Raw genomic sequence first — 19,492 nt, forward strand, 5'->3', positions numbered from 1 at the left:
ATCCTCCAAGCCGCTCAGAAAACGTGATAAAAGCAGACAGCAGAACGCAGCGTGTTGTGAGCTGTATTTCCCAGAGCCAACCCACCTAATTAGAAACTGTTTATATAATGCATCCGTACGTTCCTGCTATTAGTAAACATTTTCCAGTGGTAGTGCTGGCGTTAATATGTAGTTCTCAACATGCTCCTCCAACGGAAGAAAATGGCGCAGCCGATGAAGATGCATTGTGAAAGGCATTAGGTCCGGAAAAATGCTGTGGGATTTGGCGCTCCCTTTCTGATTAGAGAAATACATCTTCATACTGCTTACGAACATGTGCTGATGGATGTGTACATACGACGCAGAGGTGAACATGCATTGGGGAGCAGGACATAAATAAGGGGTGTATGCTGTTAAGCTTGTCATCTGAAAAGAGACATATTGCACCAGTTACAGTACCCTATTGCTCCCCTAAGCAACCATAAGGGATTGCGGACTTCAGGTGCAATAACCCAAGCGTCAGACAGTGAATTTCCATGGGGAACATTCCTTGCAGCTCTGGAGCAACTGCATTGCTTTATGGGGGTTGAAAGCTACCAAGCTATCAGCATTACTATCAGTCCCTCCCGACACTAGTCTTGTCTTGTAAGGGATTCCAGTATATTCTGGAAAGTATACTTAACATTTACAGAAATGAATGCAACGTTATATTCTGTAGAAACTGTACACTTTGAAGACCCATAATTAAAAGCCTCCCCAGATACCAATGATGGAAGCCTTTTATTTTAAAGCAGAGAAAACGCAGTTACTCTGGTGTAATCCCTTTACATCTTGTACATTGTTGGTGCAATGATGTATTATGGCCCCCCTCTCATTTGAAAATCTCTAGAAGCCTGCTTATTTCTAATTTGCTTCACAGATTTGCTGTAAAGTTTTTTGTTTCCTAAATCTGTCATTTTCTTCCTCTGTCTCGTGCCTGGGCTTTTCCTCCTTTGGTGTTCCAGTTTTTGTTGCTCCCTCATTGTGTTGTTGGGCGCTCACTGTAGTGTAACTCCTGTGACAGCCCGGGCTGTCTGTGGTTGCTGTCTCGTCATCCACACTTGTCTAATTCTCTGAAACTTCCGTGTTTCTCCATTAGTCTGCTTCTCTCCATTAAACAGGTAATACCCTGGGCTTTACAGAGCTTCTTCATTGGCACGGCAACACTCAGAGATTTCCTCACGGATCTGTGATCATTTTCGTTGGCAGATTTTCAGTTTCCATTTTGCCCCAAGTTGAGTTCCATTTTCCTGTCAAAGCCTTGTGCTTCTACAAAGTGGGGCTTCTAGCGATTATCCTCGGAGAGAAACACTGGAATCTGGATGAGGGAAATAGCTGCCCCAGAGGACTTCAGTATCTCAGTTTGAGTCTTTAGAGTGTGGTTTTGTGCCAGGAGTCATCTACACCTTAATGGTCATGGAAATGGAGCAAAAATTATGAGTGAGGCTGTATTTCTGCTAACGAGACATTCCAAAATGATTTAATGGCCTCGGCTATTACTTCTTTACAGCCCCGTCTGCCGTACCGGGACATTTTTTGTTATGGTATGATTACACTGAAACAGTTTAATAAGGAACACCTAATTAACAGGACACTAAAGTAGTTAAAAAAAGAAAAGGTGACAGGACACTTGCCGCCCTTTCTTACACACATGCGCAGATGCAGCCGCCTGCTCTCCTCAGGAACAGGTGCAGGGTGTACGTTTCCCAGAAGGAAAACTTAATCCTGCACTGAAACACTTGCACAGCTTTGTTTTCCTCTTGGGAGCCCACATTCTCACAACATGCTGCTTGCTTTGTTTTGCTCTGGGCTTTTCCAATTATGTTAACACATTCGCCGTCCAAAGGTCACTCCTGGCTTTGGTTTGTTTGTTCTGCTAATTCCATTCAGCGGGGCAGAGTTTTAATGACAGAACAGAACCGACGGGAGGAGGCATCTCCGAGTGCTGTCAAATGCCCTGTTTGATCCTCCTGTCCCAGCGTTCTCCTGGCATGACAGTTACCAGGCACAGTAAACACCTGCCCTCACCATTTGCTGAAGTGAAAAGCTAAGCAATTTTAAATTACCATTATTTTACACCTTCTAAAGCTTAGGTTCTATGAGCCTTTAAGCACTTTTTAAACTGAAATGTGTCAGAGCCATTTGTATGTGTTTCTGGGACTTCTGTCAGATTATAGGGGTTTTATGCCATGCTGTTTGGTATTCTTACCATATAAAGAAAAACCTAGACAACATATATATAGAGATGCTCACAGCAACTAGACAAAACAAATATGATTTTTTTAATTTTGAAGAAATACTAATTTAATGTAATGAAACCATTAATTTGTACACGTCTAATACCAAATTTAAAACCAAAAGTAGAAAAAGCTCAACAACAATTTCCTTTAAATGCCCCCTTTTCCTGTAAACCTTTTTATTTTTGTTATTTTCATACGTTTTCCACAGAAGATTGTTCTGCACCATGTCGCTAAAAAGCTAAGTGCATAATCCAACACAGTCCAACATCAATATAGTACTTTCTGAACTGTTGCCAGTGCTAAGGTTAAAAGGCAATATTACAGGCACTCTGCAATGGCTGCCTACTGGGAACCATTTGTTGAAAATTGCTTTGCCCATCATTTAGTCAGCAAAAAGGTACAAAACTAGTATGTTAGCACTCTATTGAGTGTGCAGCTATAAATGATTTAAATGGGGAGAGCTGCGGGTGCCATGCTGGAGTTCTGACAGTGAAAGACGGCAGCAGCAGCAGCAGCACACGCCGGGAGACCCCCGTGTCTGACCCCCGACAGGGCCGGAGTCTCGCTGCCACACTCGGGCAGTAATATGCATATGTACACTCACAATAAAACTAGCCACTAACAAGCATTACTTTTTCTCAGCTGAGGTGGACCTGGCAGAGCTGTGCATCAATACAGATCTCTATAGTGAAGTTTCTTGTAGAAATGCCAATTACAAACTTTGTTATAAAATCAACTTTAGATTCTTAATGATGTTTTTTCCTTCACATTTAAGTTTAAGACATCTTAATGTCTTTTTATACTTTGTACTTTCTGTCTGTTTGTCTATATCTTTATAGAAGACTGACCACATGGGCAATAAGGTTTATGTCATACCTAAGAGCCATAATTGTAGCTCTTTCACAGTTTTGGAGATTGTTGTCTTTTCCATTGTCTGCTAGATTAACAAAATTAAAGTAATTAACTCATAGAATTAATCTCCGCCTGTCCTATCCAGGGTTAAATCGATGATGTAGTAAAATGTTATACTGTACATGCTGTTCAGAATTTAAAACATTTTATGTAAACTTGTCAACGTTCCCTTTTGAAGGTCCACAGCATAAACTCTACACCAGCTCTAATGTAATCCGTCTACCTCAGGCCGCATTTTGATTGGCGTCCGTAAAGCATCAACATGTGTAACAACCCCCTTAATCGTGTTGCATTGTAATTTTAATTGACTGATCAGATGGAAGCGGAGTAGGCTGCCCTTTCCCGAGGGATACAAGCAGAGCCCCTGCCGACCACTCACTGAAGAATGCTAAACAAGTAATCAATTATGGAAATCCGAAGTGTGAGGAGAATGAAAAGGCCGCCAGTCTTACGGAGACGTGTGGAAAAGTGGAAATGCACCGTGACTCTGTTTCTTTACAGCAATATTCAAATATCACTGATCAAATATCACTGTGAAATATCACTGATCTCAAGCTACTTGATATTGAGGGTTAAATTAGGATTTGAAAGGCCTAAGCAGAAGGTGGAAACTCTTGTGGTGGTGCCTCTTTGAAGGTGCAGATTGAAGCGACAGACTCCAACACTACCATCCCGTGCAATGAATCCCCCAAACTGTACACTGATGCTAAGGATGTTATACACAGCTACCGGCTGGGCAGGAGTGTTTCTCATTGTTAAATTGCTTGTTCTGAGAGAGTGCCTTGCATTTGAATGTGAGCCCACCAGTCCGGAGAGTAAATTACACTCCAGGACACGCTGCCGAGGGTCTAAAGAATATCCAGAGGTAGAGGGGAGGGTGGATCTTTGAAGTGATTTATAGCTGCCTAGTCCACACTAGCTGTAGGTGGTAACAAGAAAGAAAGAGAAAACAGTTGTCTTGCTCATCTCTGATTTCTCCCTCTTTGTGATAAGACCCAGGCAGGTGGCAGTGTGGGATCACCCACCACAGACAAGGGAAGAGTCGTGCGGGGTCAGGAGATAATGCGCGAAGATGAAAATGTACTACTTGCCATGTCTTGTGGAATATAGATCTTTTGTTTTACAAGCACCTATAATAGGCTTTTGACTGGAGTGACGCAGGCATGACTGATGCTAGCCAAGGATTTGTAAGGCTTAACCAAAACATGTAGATCCCCTGGTTCCCCCTTTAAGTGTAAATTACAAACACGCAACGAATTGAAATACGTTAAAAAAAAAAGCACACACAGATCAGACGTGCAAATTAAATGCTTTACCAGCAGAATAAACAGATCGTACTGCCTCCACAGTGCTGGGTTTCTGAGTTTTTACGCTTAACAAACTGTAGTAAAGTATCTCGCAACAGTATCATGGTGAAGACTGTGGCAAGCCTCCACTGAGCCACAGGTTTGGGGCTTTTGCACATCCTGCAGATTGCGAGACCTCAGAAAACAAAAGGCATTGTTATTGATATTGTTTTACAAGAGACGCTCTGCAAATGGAAATCTATTTCACCCCAGATGAACATGAACATATAAACAAACAAATCATACCAAGGGGGAAGAAAAGCAAGAATGCAAGGTCAGGGAAACATGTGGGTGTTAAGGCACAAGGTATTAAAGCAGTATTTCTTATCCAGTTGTCAAAGATGGTTCAATACCCGTTCAGTGCAAGGAAAGGTTCTTATATTTTCTTTGTTGTTGTGTCGTCGTCCCCTCCCCCCTGTATCAGTCAGAGGTTTATGTTTAGATTTAATTACACAGCATTGGGCCAGGAATTAAAGACCATGAATGCTTTTTAATAACTATTTACTAAGGATAACGCTGAATACTATCAATACTAAAATACTCTTGGTATTTTAGCGAAGGATTACGCAACCCCCAAGTTCCTTTCATATTAAATGCAACAATGAATTACAATTGTTCTTTGGGATTTAAGTTTTTAATTAGTTTATAAGCAAAAGTGTTTCTCTGAGTAAGAGCTGAAAACTTTAAATAAATAAATAAAATAATAGGATGCCAAGCACCTGAGAGGAAAATGTATGAACCTGGAGTGATTCTGCAGTATTCTGAGAGGAGGTAAACTGCAGAGAGATTCAAATAAACCACAACACACCAGCATCTGTGCACAGCAAACTGACCAGCAATTAAATAAATCTCCAAGGTTTGAGCCTTACTCTGGAGAATCAATTCAGGAAAATCCAAAACCAGACTTGCACAACTATGATATGAAAAAAAGACACATACATGTTTTTTCAGCAATTTGCACTATTAAGTTGCCTTTTTCAGCAAGCTTTCCATGATGCTAATATCCATGGTGGTGAATAGATACAAAACATGGTCTAACAATTAAGTATGTAGTTACTGGAAATGATCAAATTTTGTCTAAGAATTTTCCTCTACTTCCATAAATTGAGCTAGGGAAGGCAGCACTCTGAGGAGGAAGATTTATGTCCTGGGTAATGCTTATCATACGTCAATGTACAAATCCGTCCTGGTTTCTGTAAGAACCACTGAAATGGCTCCTATGGTGCACACACTGCTTGATGGACACAGCTGCGATCGAATTCATGACAGATTTCACTCTCATTTTATCAAGGGTTGCCCGAAGGAAATTGTGTCCATACATCTCTTATAAAAATGGAGGAACGGGATAACGTGTCACATCAAGGATAAGGGAAGTGATTGGGTGGAGTCCAAAACCCTCTGAGATGTATTGGCACTCAACTTTAGTTCCATTACTTTTGTACGAATATATTTCAGGGAATTTCTTGTGCCGTTATGAAATTAGTATTTTCTCTTATTTGACCATGTATTTGAAGGTCTGTTTTTGTTTTGTTTTTATCCCTCCAACAGGCACCTAATTATTGAAGAAATCTGCACTCGTTTACAATCACTTGCATGTCCTAGATTTGAAAATGCTTTTCAAATTATAAAAGGAGGAACGTGGTGTGGTTTATGAGCAGCTTAAAGAAAAGTGTTCATTTCAGTGCTACGTTGAGCAATAAGGCTGGCTGCAGAAACCACTGCTATATTCTGACGCTGGATGTATGCAAATCTAAAGAACTTGGTGGTGTCTGAAAAGCAGTGAGGTAGGCCAGTTCATTTACATACACACACACACACACACACATCACTGGAGCTGCTGTTCTGAGTCTTGGGAGTATCCATACTTACGTGTCTATATGTGACAACTTGTTGTGGAGGGCCTTATACCAGATAAAGATCGACTGATTGATCCTTGTGGGCTTGACCTCAGATAATGGCAATACAGTTTTCATTTGCCTCTGTTTAAATAAGCTAGTATACTAGCAGACGGTATCACAGACAGCAATAACAGACCTACAATAACATTTCCTAGACTAGTGCTAATCTGGGTCTGGAAAACTGTACCTAAACGATTTATGTGCCTTATTTGTGTGTTTCTTTTCCCGTATTGGGACAAAACAAAAGAGGCGTTAATTAAAAATGAATAGGGCCCTGCGACAATCCAGCACTCAGACATCTTCTAACAGTTTCCCATAATTCCCCTGGTGTCAGCACAAGCATCCAGTTACCAGCGCCCAGGCTGTTAAAATGCTCGCGTTATTATCAGCCCTTGGAATGTGCATTAATCTAGCTCACTGAGTTTGTGTCACGGCAATTGAGGACTCTGATACTCAACAGTGTTGCTGAACTCTGATATCTGAATCACAGCGAGAGAATGCACTGAGCGTTTTGAGCTTTTCGCAGAAGAAGCTGCTCAGTATTCTGCTGTAGGTTTCAGTTGCAGTCTTCACGAAGACGGCCTGGCTATGCGTGCTGCCAGATACATGTAAATGCAAATGCCATCCTGCGTCAAGTAGTGCTTTATTATATATTTAAATAGGATACACTTCCAGTTACGTGATTCTAACATATCAGTTGAGCTATGAATTGAAAATGCTGTCTAATATTGTTATTTTGAAACTAATAATTAAAGGATAATTTGATTCAGGCTCTCGTCTTTAAGAAAATCCTCTCCAGTTCATTTTTCAAGCTCTGTTTACATCTCTTAATTGATCACTGCGCAGACTACATTAATTACAATACCTGAACTGTGATTATGCTTAAGATAGAGGGGGGAAAAGAGGTGACACAGGTTGAGGCTGTTAAATAATTTAATTTAATTTAAATAACATGAAGGGCTTTAATTAAGTTTAAATTATTACATTGTTGTTAAATAAGAACCATATATTTCCACTGTTAAATGTACAATGGAGGAAGAAAGGGGATATTTGTTCAATTTAATTTATTTAATAAGTGCCCAGCTTGTAGTTTGGAGGTATTGAAGGTTTCTGATCGAAATGTTAATTGACAGTAGAACTTAAATTACATGAACAGTCTCAGCACCTCTTCAATTCTCTTCATCTACTAGACTCTCGCCAAATGGGACTTGTTACTTAGAGCCGGATAGAAGCCATGAATTATTCATAAAGAAATGTATGTAGGACCTTTGAAAAGAAGAATAACGATGCCATCGTCCTTATCTGCAGTTTATTTTCCATTAATGTTTTCAGATTGTATTTCTTCAATAGTGTTGTGAGAGAGATGGAATACGTTTTGTTGTGAAAATTTATTAAAATTCATTGATATGATCAGAGTTGCCTTCCACTTTCCATAATGCTTGGATGTGCGAGTCTGGCTATATTGCTCAGTGATTCATATAGAGGCTTGCATTGCTTTTTTTGTGATTATTTTTGGGGGGGATTTACAGAAGTGTTGAACTCGCACTAACTCCATATTTCAAAATGGCACGGAGGTACACTGATGTGCTGCCGAATCAGCACATTCTAGAAATTGCCATTAACACATTTCTGTATAGTCAAGTTTTATTTATTTTATTTTAGTTGACTATGTTTCAGGATTTCTCTGCAGTTATTTCAAGCTCTTACAGTTGTAATGGATAGAGGATTGAGCTGCAAAGTCATTTTTACTCTGTTCTCCAGATCTACTCAGGACTTTTCAACACAGCATTGAAAAAAAAATGATCTTTTATCAAAGCAAGGGCTTTAAACCAAACACTAGCTCAGAATTGATCTCGAGTGCTCCTTACCTCTTAAAGGTGATGTTATTGAGCATGTGGTTGATTTTATACACTCCAACACTGTTTTATGTAACAAGATGATAACTAACTTGCAGTGAACTTCGTCCGTGACTGTGAAGTTCACGCCGTCTGACACAAACCTGCACAAGGCTCAGTCAGATGTAGGCTTTATCATACCAATTAACACCTGCAGTACAGGGTATACTTGCATGAATATAGGTGCTTTTTTAACACAATGTGCTGATAAGTTTAAAACATGAATGTCACGTTACATCTGGAGGGAATCGAAGGGTTTGAACAGCCATTACTTTAACTGCAACAGCTCCTTCGGCAGCCAACATCTCAATGGCTGTAAGTGCTGAAAGTCGTAATGAATCCAGGCTTACCTGGTCAATAAGGTCTTCCATGTGACATAGCACTGAGGCTCCAGGAAGTTGCAAGAGGGATGATATTTGGTAGTCCAGCCTAACACTGCTGTCAAAGCCACATGTTTGAGTACAAGTAACAACGGTAAATCAACACAAATAGGAAGGAGTTTTCAGCCCGTCTTCCACCAAGGTATTTGAAGAAGCTTTTTCTTAAAACCAATTGGTGTTCTTTCATTATAGTGGCAAAGACTTGCAATGTGCAAGCAAAGTCAAAACCTGAACTGATACAAAAAATACATGCAGTTTTTCATATTTGTATTAAAACCTCATTTCACACCAAAAACTTGAAAAGTTGCAACTAACTGTAAAGTTACCACAGGACTGCAGTAATGCGATCACAGTCTCTCCTGAGAGATGATGGATATGCACAGATTGGAAAATTAGAGTACTGCCATAGAGACAGGTATAATAACTAGTTTCTACCCAAAGCCTGTGGACTTCAGCATTTCAGATGTGGAATCAGGGAACCATTACTGTATATTTAATCACAAACAGAGGTTTGAAAATATTTTCCCCATTAAAAAAAAGAAAAAATGATTTCTCAATTACTAGGGCATAATATTTACAGCCTGTTTTTTGCTGAAAAAAATCATTGCTAACATATCAGATGGTTCTGGTCACACTGTTCGAGTTTCCTCTCTGCAGTGGGTCACTGAGCGGAGAAAACGGTGTGATTTCTAATCTCAATTTCCCTTTTTCTTCTGTCATCAGTATCTCCAGGGCTAAGCCAAGCATACCTGATATCTAAACATTTCTTTCCAAGGACACTGTAACCCTGTAGTAAATGTGAATTACAACAGCAGACACTTGCTATCATGTTATGTTTTCATTTAGCTGGAGGATACTACGGGAGAGGCTAACTGGCTGCTTGAACGTGTCACTTTGGTGCATTGTTTTAAATTGTAAAACACCATCTGAAATACTGAGCAGCCACAATGTGACTGCTTGGTGTCTCCAGGGATTAATTACATATTAAACAGTGGTTTAAAATTGTATATATGTTCATAGCCATCAGGGGATGCAGACATATCCTATTTGCCTGGCACTGCATTCTCATATAGGCCCCAGAGAGACAATGCAGGGATCTCTAATGAGGTTCCTCTGAACTCAACCTGGACCGCCTGGCAACAAATCACAGCACTGCACCAAAATCTGCCAGATGAATGGGCATGTTGGCATCTCATCCTCTTTCCTCCAAATCCAACAATGAAGCATAAAATTGACATTGTCAGCTGAAAGTACAAAGCCTATACAATAAAGTGTGTATATTAATAACTTACCAATGCCTTTCTTGGAGATTTTAAGTGATGGCAATTAATCTATCGCAGTTATTCATCTTTTGACATGCCATATACAGACACATTTATACCCCAGTGATTAATTAACACAATTAATACATACATATTTTTTAACTAGCACAAGGCTTTCAAGCAAGTCATTATCAGATGGTTAATGAGAACTTTAGATTTTTTTTTATGTATTTGTTTGGGTATTTAGTAGTTCCTACTCCTCTACTGTTGAGTATCTCTTTTCAAACAGTGTACCCTGTCACCAGTAGACTGTTCATAATAAACATGAGGTCAAGAATCTTCTCGTGTTCCATTCACAGCTACAGAACCCCGATACCCAATCTTCCACCTCATCAAACCATCTCTAGAGATTATTTACCCAAGATAGCCCAATTGGGATGTGCCCTCCTGTTTCTAGTGGGGTCTTGTGGTTCCACTGCTCGAACCCTGCTCTGGACACCCCTCCCAATGGGTACTGTGCTGTTCCAGTGACTGCCGTCCCCTCCCTCTGCAAGACATGGGTTCATTCAGGACTCAATGAGAATGTACAGTACAGTACTCTTGCTGTTACAGGGCAAGGCAGAGGGCTGAGGGAAGGGAGTGGGCATCTTGAAATATGACAAAAGGAAGAACACAGAAAAAGGTCTGATTTTAGGTTTTAGTCTAGAGGTTATATTAAAAATCCCATTAATGGCATACATGCCATTAATGTAATATAAACCTGAAGACTTAATTATTTGGGTAGCCATATGTTTTGTTTTTTTAATCAGGAGAGAGGTGTGTTTTTTTTTTTGGGGGGGGGGTAAGTGGAACAGAGGAGAAGAAAAGACTTTCAAAGGGAAGTTGGGAACACTTGTCTTTGAGCACTGAACCCCAGACTCACAAGTTATCAAAGTGATCTGTTCACTCACGTGCATGTCTAAAATGTTGATCTTGTACCACAATGCAGAACTGGTGGAGACAAAGCCTGGCATTGCTCTGTGCTCAGTTTCTAAAGGGCTGGGCCATCCCTCAAACCCTGTCACTATATAACTTCCAACGCATTCGTTTCTTCCTCCAGCACAACTTTCTTTTATGAGGACCCTCCTCTCCTCCATGCCGAAGACACCGGGAAATCAATCTACATGGCATCACCCTGTGCTTATCAGTCCACATCCTGACACGAGGCAGTCGATACCAAAAACTGAGCCACAGCAGTGTGTTGCAGGCCGATACATCCTGATCCGGAGATGGGGATGAGTTTACTGTACACTCACTATTGATGTGTTACAGATATCCAAGGGAAAGTAACAATGCAAGACGAATCCTTAAATACTGTATCGCCTAACAAACTTATCGTTCCTGTTCTGAATGCACGTAATTAAAAAAAAAAATGGATGAACATAATATTATCATCATCATCATCATCTTCATAATGATATAATATAAACATATATGCCAGAATCACTCACTTTTTGGTCAGAAGCACAGCGCACCATTATCAATAATGAAATCCCAGAGTTTGTCATGATATTCCAATCTGACTCCCAGATAAATCAAGCCCAGCAAGTGTGACTACTATCAGAGCAAGCTGCCTCACAGAGATATAGATTCTCCTCCCAAGGAGCACAGACGTCAATAAATATAGTGATTTTTCTAGGAAAACTTGAAACATCACTGCCACCATAACTTCTCCTCAACTTGGAACACACAAATCACATGAACTCATTATTAATAACGAACGTCAGCACAAAAATCAACTCCAGTATCTATTTTAAACATTGTTCAATCAATAGGAAATACATACTGATGAATAAGATATGTGCACAAACTATATGTGAGAGGATTATGCATTTTCTAAGAAAGCTGAGCTCATGCTCTCGGTTGATAACCATGTTAAAATTGACCACGCTTTCCTCACACAATTATGTTGCTTGATCAAGATGGCTCCAGGTGCTTTCTGTGTAAAAATGCAATTAGTATCAGGTTTCAAATTAAAATATTTCCTGTATTTCAATAACAGCAACACACACATTTGACCACGTGCTATTATTTCAGTGTGGCACGCCAGCTGAAAATTGACGTTTTATGCTGGCGATGTATTATGTATGAGATGAATTTCGGATGTATTACAAAAGTTGCTTCTGAGAGACACTCCTGCGCTGTGATGAAGAGACTGAGATTTTACAGAGAGTTCATAGAAATCAGGGAATTGTCCTGAGGAAAACGGAGAAAATGTGACTGTCATGTCATACTGGAAAAATTACTGGAAACAATGGCAGAGCAGACTCTGCGAGACAAATACTGTCTGCTTTGTAATATGAAAGAGATTACATTTGTAGTGAGATTGATGTTTTTTTGTTATTCTATTTTATTTTCTGACTACATAATCACTAGTAATATTTATACTGGCACTGGTGCAACAAGTCTCACATCTGGATAAAATTGTAATCAGAGCGTGTTTTTACAGAGGTTGTGAATTTAGGATAATGCCTCTTAATGCCAAAAGATGCTGTTCACAAGCCTGACTCACGCTTGAGGACTTGGAAGTCTGTTCACCTGCCCTACACAATATTTCAATATGAAAAGCTCCAGTTGAAATCTAAGAACCATTATATCCCTCTGGCATCAAAAGCATTATCTAGTGATTAAAGAGCAGCTGTGTGTTTCATATTTGCAGCAGCGTAAGGCATTAAAATAGATTGGAAGATCTGCACAAATGGGTGACACTAATTGTTGTCTAAAATGCAAAAAAACAAAAAACAAAAAACAAACAAAAAACCCAGAAAAGTCACAGGTATGAACAAAAGATCTCCAGGGAACCGTGTATCCAAATGTGTGCTTAATTGGCAGATAGAGAGAAAGATTGTGTTTTCCAAAGCTTGATTTTTGTTTTATTTCTGTTTCAGTGTCACTGAGTGTTATAAAGTGATGTTCACAAGAGATTGAGTTTTCAGTCTTAGAATTGTGTTTACACTTCATGCAATATTAATTTGTACAAAAAATTCTAGTAAGTGCTGCTGGATACAGGCACTTCGCTCTTTTGAACCCTTACAGAGTTGCTGAGCTCTGCTGTTTAATGCACAGTGAATAAGACAATTAGACCAGTATGGTCTGGGGTTCATTGATATTTTAAACCACTCATTCTTTTTCTTGGTCTCCTTCCTTGATTACAATAGTTTAATTACAGATATTGATTGATTGTTTCTTTTTAGACTCATTTATCTTTCATCTTTTCCCCATTTTCTTTTTCACGACTGAATAAATGATTTTCAGAGGGAAAGTTTGAGCATTTCACCTTTCCAGGGCTGGGTTCAAATCTGATTAGTTCTTGGTGTTTTCCATTCAGTATGATAGAGACTGCACCATTACAACTGTGAAATTAAAGACTTGAAAAGTGTAATATATAGATGTTACCAAAAACCAAAAACGGTTATAGCCTGGTATCAAAACACAGTTACAGATGTACAGATATATTGCCTCAAGGGAAACAATCTCCGGAGTGTAAAAAACAGAACTGGTACAGGGAGAAAGCCCTTGAAAAACATTGATTAGGAGGAGATGACATTTCGATATTCTGCTGCTGCACTCAAATACAAGGCCACGGCACAAAGAAAAGTCCTTGAGAGTGAGGGAGATAATTAGGAATGAAAAATATATATTTATCAATCCTCAGCTCATCTGACATGGTCTTTGACTGCATTGCTGGAGCTTTGAAGAGCCATTATATTAATTATCTTCACATTATGATCCACAGTCCCATCCTGCTTCACACCTCCTTGCCTCCGAGAAAGAGGCTGTTGTTTATATCAAAGTCACGTTTATTATTTCATTTATCTTTCCATATTTTTCCACACATCTTTCCGAACCTTCAGGCTACTTACTGCTTTCACTGGATGAAGATCTCTCATTCTCTCTCTTATTCAGTGTCTATCTCTTCCTCTCTCTCCTCTCTTTTTCTCCCTCTGTCTCTCTTTGTTTTGCTAGCTGTCAGACTGAGGGATGCATTACAAAGTCTGCATGCAAACAAAAGCTTCAAACAGGTGCCGGTGTGTCTTGATATCAGTAGAGAGGGATAAGAAAGTGTCCGTTCATATACTAGTACAGAGACAGCTTTCCCTTACATCTCCCACAATGCACCTACTTTCCTTCTGTTTCTACTGCATTTGTCTGTGCCTGTTTCCAGGTTTCCTCCTCTGCCAAATTCCTGTGCCAGCTTTCCAAGAGCTAAACAGGTACAAAGTAGATACTTAAGACTCAGGTTTACAGCAGTAAGAACTAGATCTGACTGCAAATGGTAGATTAATCTAAATGAAGAGTAATTAAGTTCATAGCTTTTTTTTTATTGCACTAAGGTCTCTGCAGGCCCACCTTCAAGCACACTGAATCTTCTTCGATCTTGCCAACACTGACAGGAGCTCGGCCAACAATGACCCTTGTGAATATGTTTCATACCATAATTCTAATCTGGCTCTGAACTGTTTGGTGCTTTACTTCTTCCCTTGCCATTCCTTTGTTAGTTTTTCCAAGTTATTACATTTTTCAACATATTTTCTGTTAAATACTATATGTATTCTTATTAATTTTACTACTAATACTACTGCTACTACGACTGGTCTTACTAAACCAGGTGTGACTGTGAGAAAAAGCTGCTTTGTCATCTTAATGTGGCTTCCCTGTTTAGTAACATCCAGAAATACTAGATTGCTGCCTTTTCAACCAAAATTCATTTGGTTTTAAGGATTAACAATAACATGTCACACAGACTGCAGCTTCCAAATCACAAATATAGGTAACCATCCTCTCAAGATCATAAAATCTGTTTCTTCTACATCCTAATGCTAATGTGTAACTCACACAAAAATCATTTAAAGGCAAAATGCTGCTATTTGAAAACAGTATAATTTAAAAAAAGAACTATAGCAAACAGAACATTGTCCACAAAAGCATTTATTTTATTTTTTAATCTGCATTATTGAAAGATCTGTTTGATCTATCCAATGTGGTGAGCTAAGGAAAAAGGATTGCCATTTACAAAATCAATGGTCTTTTTTGTACATATAGCCTCAAGTTTCTACCTTAACATGGTGTCTATTGATTAACTCTCAGATTGGGCTTTTCCCCAATGTTTTCTTTGTGTCATTAGCAACGCAAAGTGCTTATACTTAAAAAGAGAGCCGACCATAAAATACATTATTCAGCTCCCGGTGCATTCAGCACAAACAAATGATATGAAAAGGAAATTTAAGTCGAAAAAAAAAAAATCTGTATCCCTAACTTCAAAGAGTGCCCTATGAATTACATAATTTTAGTCAAACACGAACCGTGAAATATTCAGTTACTTCACCTAATAAGCAGCTTGAATGACTGCTTACAAGGACGCTTACAGTTTTGGTAAAATGCAATCTGATATGTGGGAGGACACTAGGGTTTTGCTGTGGTATTGTGTGTGTTATGTGGAATGCCTTTCTTTTCATACTAAATAAATTAATAATAATAATAATAATAATAACAATAATAATAATAACAATAATATATAAAAGCTGCCAAGACAAATAGTTGAGGAGTTTAATGGATGTGTTGCTGGCTTCAGGGACTCTCTCGGGGGAAGTTGTTTCTGCTTTTTGGATCTTAAAGAAGAACTGCCAATCTACAAAATGAAGGAACCACTCTCATATTAAGGAGTTGTAATACAAATCTATGCACACCACTAGCAGGCCTTATCTAGGATGGAAATACTGCCCTTTTCCCACAATTCTCTGCTTTCGATTGAGCCAAAACCGCCTCCCGAAAGTGTCTGCCTGGCATGGAGCTAATTACGTGTGGTAATTTATAAGTCCTAAGCAGTGCTGACAACGTTCCCGCAGACTAACTGAACTGGGATTTACAGCGCTGTGTGGTCTATGTGAAGTGAGGCTTGATTTAGTCTTGGTTACTGATCGCGGAATATTCTCTCTTCATGTACTGCTGTCCATCATTCGATTCTCGTCAAGAGTAAAGCACTTCAAAATTGATCGGTTACATATGAGGTAGCGGACAGAGGTTTGAAATTAATTGTCTTGTAAATTTTAAGTTGGGTTTTAGCCCAGAATGAATCTTTAAAATCAACTTTAAAGACTATCATCATACCAAGCTTATTCACATTCAACCCACATTTTAGAGGGCATACAGATAATCTGATATAATATAGCACAACTGCTTTCATTTTACTGTGCTTAATTCTTTGTGGCCTATTTTACTATATTACTATAATCACTTTTACATAGAGCGCTTGCTGATTTTCAAAGATGTCAAATTGTCAGGGTGCTTGAGCAAATACTTCATAGTTTGAAACTGTTATGCTTGTGTCTTTAAAAAACAAGAAAATACTAAGAAAATCAGTCAATAAATAGGTCAATCTGTCAATCCCAGGTATAACCACTGCATACAAATTCTCACATATATTTGTTGTAGTTGTCTCAAGCAGTCTTTCAAGGTTTGGGATGGGGAAAAAATATCCTTCTCTGTTATGGCAACATTTATTTTCCCCTTTTGTCATTGTACTTTTTGTGCACTGAACTGTAACACATCATCAGTGGGAATGACAAACAGTTTATTGGGAAGTGTGCTCCAAAGACATCAGAGAATGATGAAATTATATGAAGGCTCATCTTTATTCATGGCTCCTCTTCCCAAATTGTTTGATGTCCTCAGCTTTTTTTTATTTATTTCCCCCCCTCCCTCCTACCCTATCATTTGCACAATTTCAGCACAGCCAGAACCATCTCTAACAGAGTCTGCTATTACATTATGTGTCACATTTTTCCTCATGTTTCATTTTTCTCGTCTGAGCAGAGAACAGTTAATGACAATGGCCTGACATTAAAGGAGTTTTATCTACAGACTGAACAATTGCACCATGCTTTCCACGGCGATAAGCAGGGAATTTCAAAAGTGTAAATCTTTTACACCGTTCACGCTGTTTGAAGGTAAAATCCTGCCTTTCAAGTATTTAAGCCTGTCTACGCTGCTGAATTATGCCTAAAACATTGCCTTCACTTTCAGTTTTTTTTGCTGCGTGGATTTTGTTTTTAACCCAGTTTGTGTCTTTAAAAAATATAAATTAAAAAGCTGACGTGAAAAGAAACAATTTATTGTTTTCAGACTGTGAATCTGCCTTTCCTGTTTATTTAGCCTACATTTTGGACAGTAGAAAATAACTTGGCGGAAATGCAAAATGAGTTTGAATTTTACCAAAATTGGCTCTGACTGTTGTTTCTGGATCAATGCTTTACTAGATGATAAAATCACTGCAGCGTGGAGCTATTTCTTAAATGTTAACTAAAAAAAAAAAAGGTCACACCCAACTACACTGAATAAATGCTCCACATTCTGCGACTTAAGAACAGATTACAGTTGTGCAGTCTAACACCATTTCTTAGATATTTAAGTCTTACTTTTGAAAGAACCTGACACAGGAAATATTCTAATAAACCTGAAACGGTTTGTCCTCACTGGCCAGTCTAAATTATTTCTGTGATCTTCTCAAACAAGTTATGTAAGATGTCAGACAATGTTAGTAATCGTCTTGTCCGTGTACCATACATACAAATGTTGTGTAAATGTAGACTCCATCTGTGGGTCTAGCGGAGTCATTCTCCTAGGCCAGTCGTCTGAAACTGTCAGAGCTGTTATTCCGGGTGCAGTCCAATTATATTTAGTCAACTGACCTTGTTCTGAGTTTACCTGAAAGGCATTTTGTCTTGTCTGTGTTTATTAGGTGGGATATGTTGATCAGAATGTCAGATTAATAGCATAATTTATTTCACAGGTATCAAAATTTACATCAGTGATTTAAAATCCCAGGAGTGTCTATCTGTAATCCTTAAAACCAATCCCATCAACCAAAGTGCAGATGAAAGGGCATAATGTTTTGGAAGATTCACAAATCCAGCAATCAAAATAAATGCAAATAATTCAAATTGTAATATGGAAGAAAAATGACATGTAGACACTATAGGCCGGGTAAACCTGCATAGATTAAATGAATCGGTTAACCAAGTGGAAATGCAGACATCAATAGAAGAGGCATTAAGGGAGTGTGTAACTCTTTATAAGTAAATGGAGAGGAAAAGGAGTGCACATGTTTGCACATAATGAATAGGATTATGTCAGGGCTCAACGTGAGGTGTAAAACATTATTAGGTTTGTAAAGAATGCATGTTGCGTCAGGCGTGCCGCTGTGCCGTGTGCATGCTAGTACAAGTGTGCGCGTTCTGTGCATTTAGAGGTGTTTTCTGTTTGGCAATTAGTGGTCAGGTCTTATTATGTAGAGGTTGATGCTCAAGAACTCCAATGGTTTACTGTCACTGTGCGTGTTCACATAACTCACTTTTGTGTGTCTCTTTGCTGACAAATTTCTTTCAGTTGTTAGGATTCATTCACTTTACTGAAGTGAGGTCATCCGGGAAAAGAACAAAACGATAAACCTACAGACACAGATTGGCTCAGCATTCTGTTCTGTTTATGCTTTATACGTCTGACAAATGTCTTAATCCAATTAATGTTTACAAGAGTACAATATACTGTACAGTACTTGACAAAGCTAATGTCAGAAAGCAGAAAGACAAATATACCGTCTGTAATTAGAATATTGTGTGAGCTCTTTTAGACAGTGATTCCAGTAAGGGGCTCATAATTATTTCCTTTATAAATGAAGAACTGCAGGGTATCAAAATGTTAATTCAGCTAAAGCCCTGATTTCATTACTCTTGTTCTACACTGCGTTGATCTCTTTTAATGAGCTGAATGGTTATACACACACACACACACACACTCACACAAACACACACATATTTATATATATATATATATATATATATATATATATATATATATGTGTGTGTGTGTGTGCACAAAGTTGCCATAATATACTACCTTTACCGTTCTTCAATTTACAGCTTCTCTGAATGGTAGAGGTGTCATAAATTCCGCAGAAAGTGCAGAAATGTATGACCTGTCGGCATTTAGTTAAATAAAATATATATATATATATATATATATATATATGGCAGTCAATCAATGACAAGAGCTCTGGGAACTGGAAGCACCAAACATTCCCAGGACTTCCTTTTAAATATGCCTCTTTCTATAAAGTGTACAGACAGACTATAAACAATATCAGTGCCATCTGTACATGTCAGTGTTTTGTATTTTTAATATTAATGTTAATATTTTAACAGTTTAACACTATATTATATATTTTTTTCAGTTTGTATTGAATTAGCCTGGCAGAGGAATACAAATGAAATACAACACATTTTTAAGGAATAACATTGTAACAGAAAAGTAAAAACATAAAATATGTCATATTTTTGAAAAGATTAGGGTGGACCTGGTAACTATACAAAATTGATCCTAGCATGTGAACAACTATTTTAAACAGCAGAGGCCATCTATACAACTAAAAGTGTGATTGCATCCCATTAGTGGTAATAAATAAATCTGCTGAAATCTTACATATTCAAACAAAAGCACGCATTGG

The 19,492-nt window shown here is 38.5% G+C and overlaps 1 protein-coding gene across 2 annotated transcripts in view; it reads right to left on the minus strand.

Annotated features, from left to right (window-relative positions):
- Positions 1-19,492, minus strand: part of LOC136715819 (GDNF family receptor alpha-1) — a 67,212-nt gene that overhangs the window by 41,752 nt on the left and 5,968 nt on the right. Inside the window, exon 4 of one of the 2 annotated variants that reach the window (XM_066693195.1) lies at positions 10,370-10,498. The exons of the other annotated variant lie outside the window; for it this stretch is intronic. Within the exon in view, the coding sequence (XP_066549292.1) occupies positions 10,370-10,498 (129 nt within the window). The remainder of the gene's footprint in view (positions 1-10,369; positions 10,499-19,492) is intronic. 2 annotated transcript variants of the gene reach the window in all.

Source organism: Amia ocellicauda, chromosome 20 (assembly GCF_036373705.1).
Source record: "Amia ocellicauda isolate fAmiCal2 chromosome 20, fAmiCal2.hap1, whole genome shotgun sequence".
NCBI classification, from domain to species: Eukaryota; Metazoa; Chordata; class Actinopteri; order Amiiformes; family Amiidae; genus Amia; species Amia ocellicauda.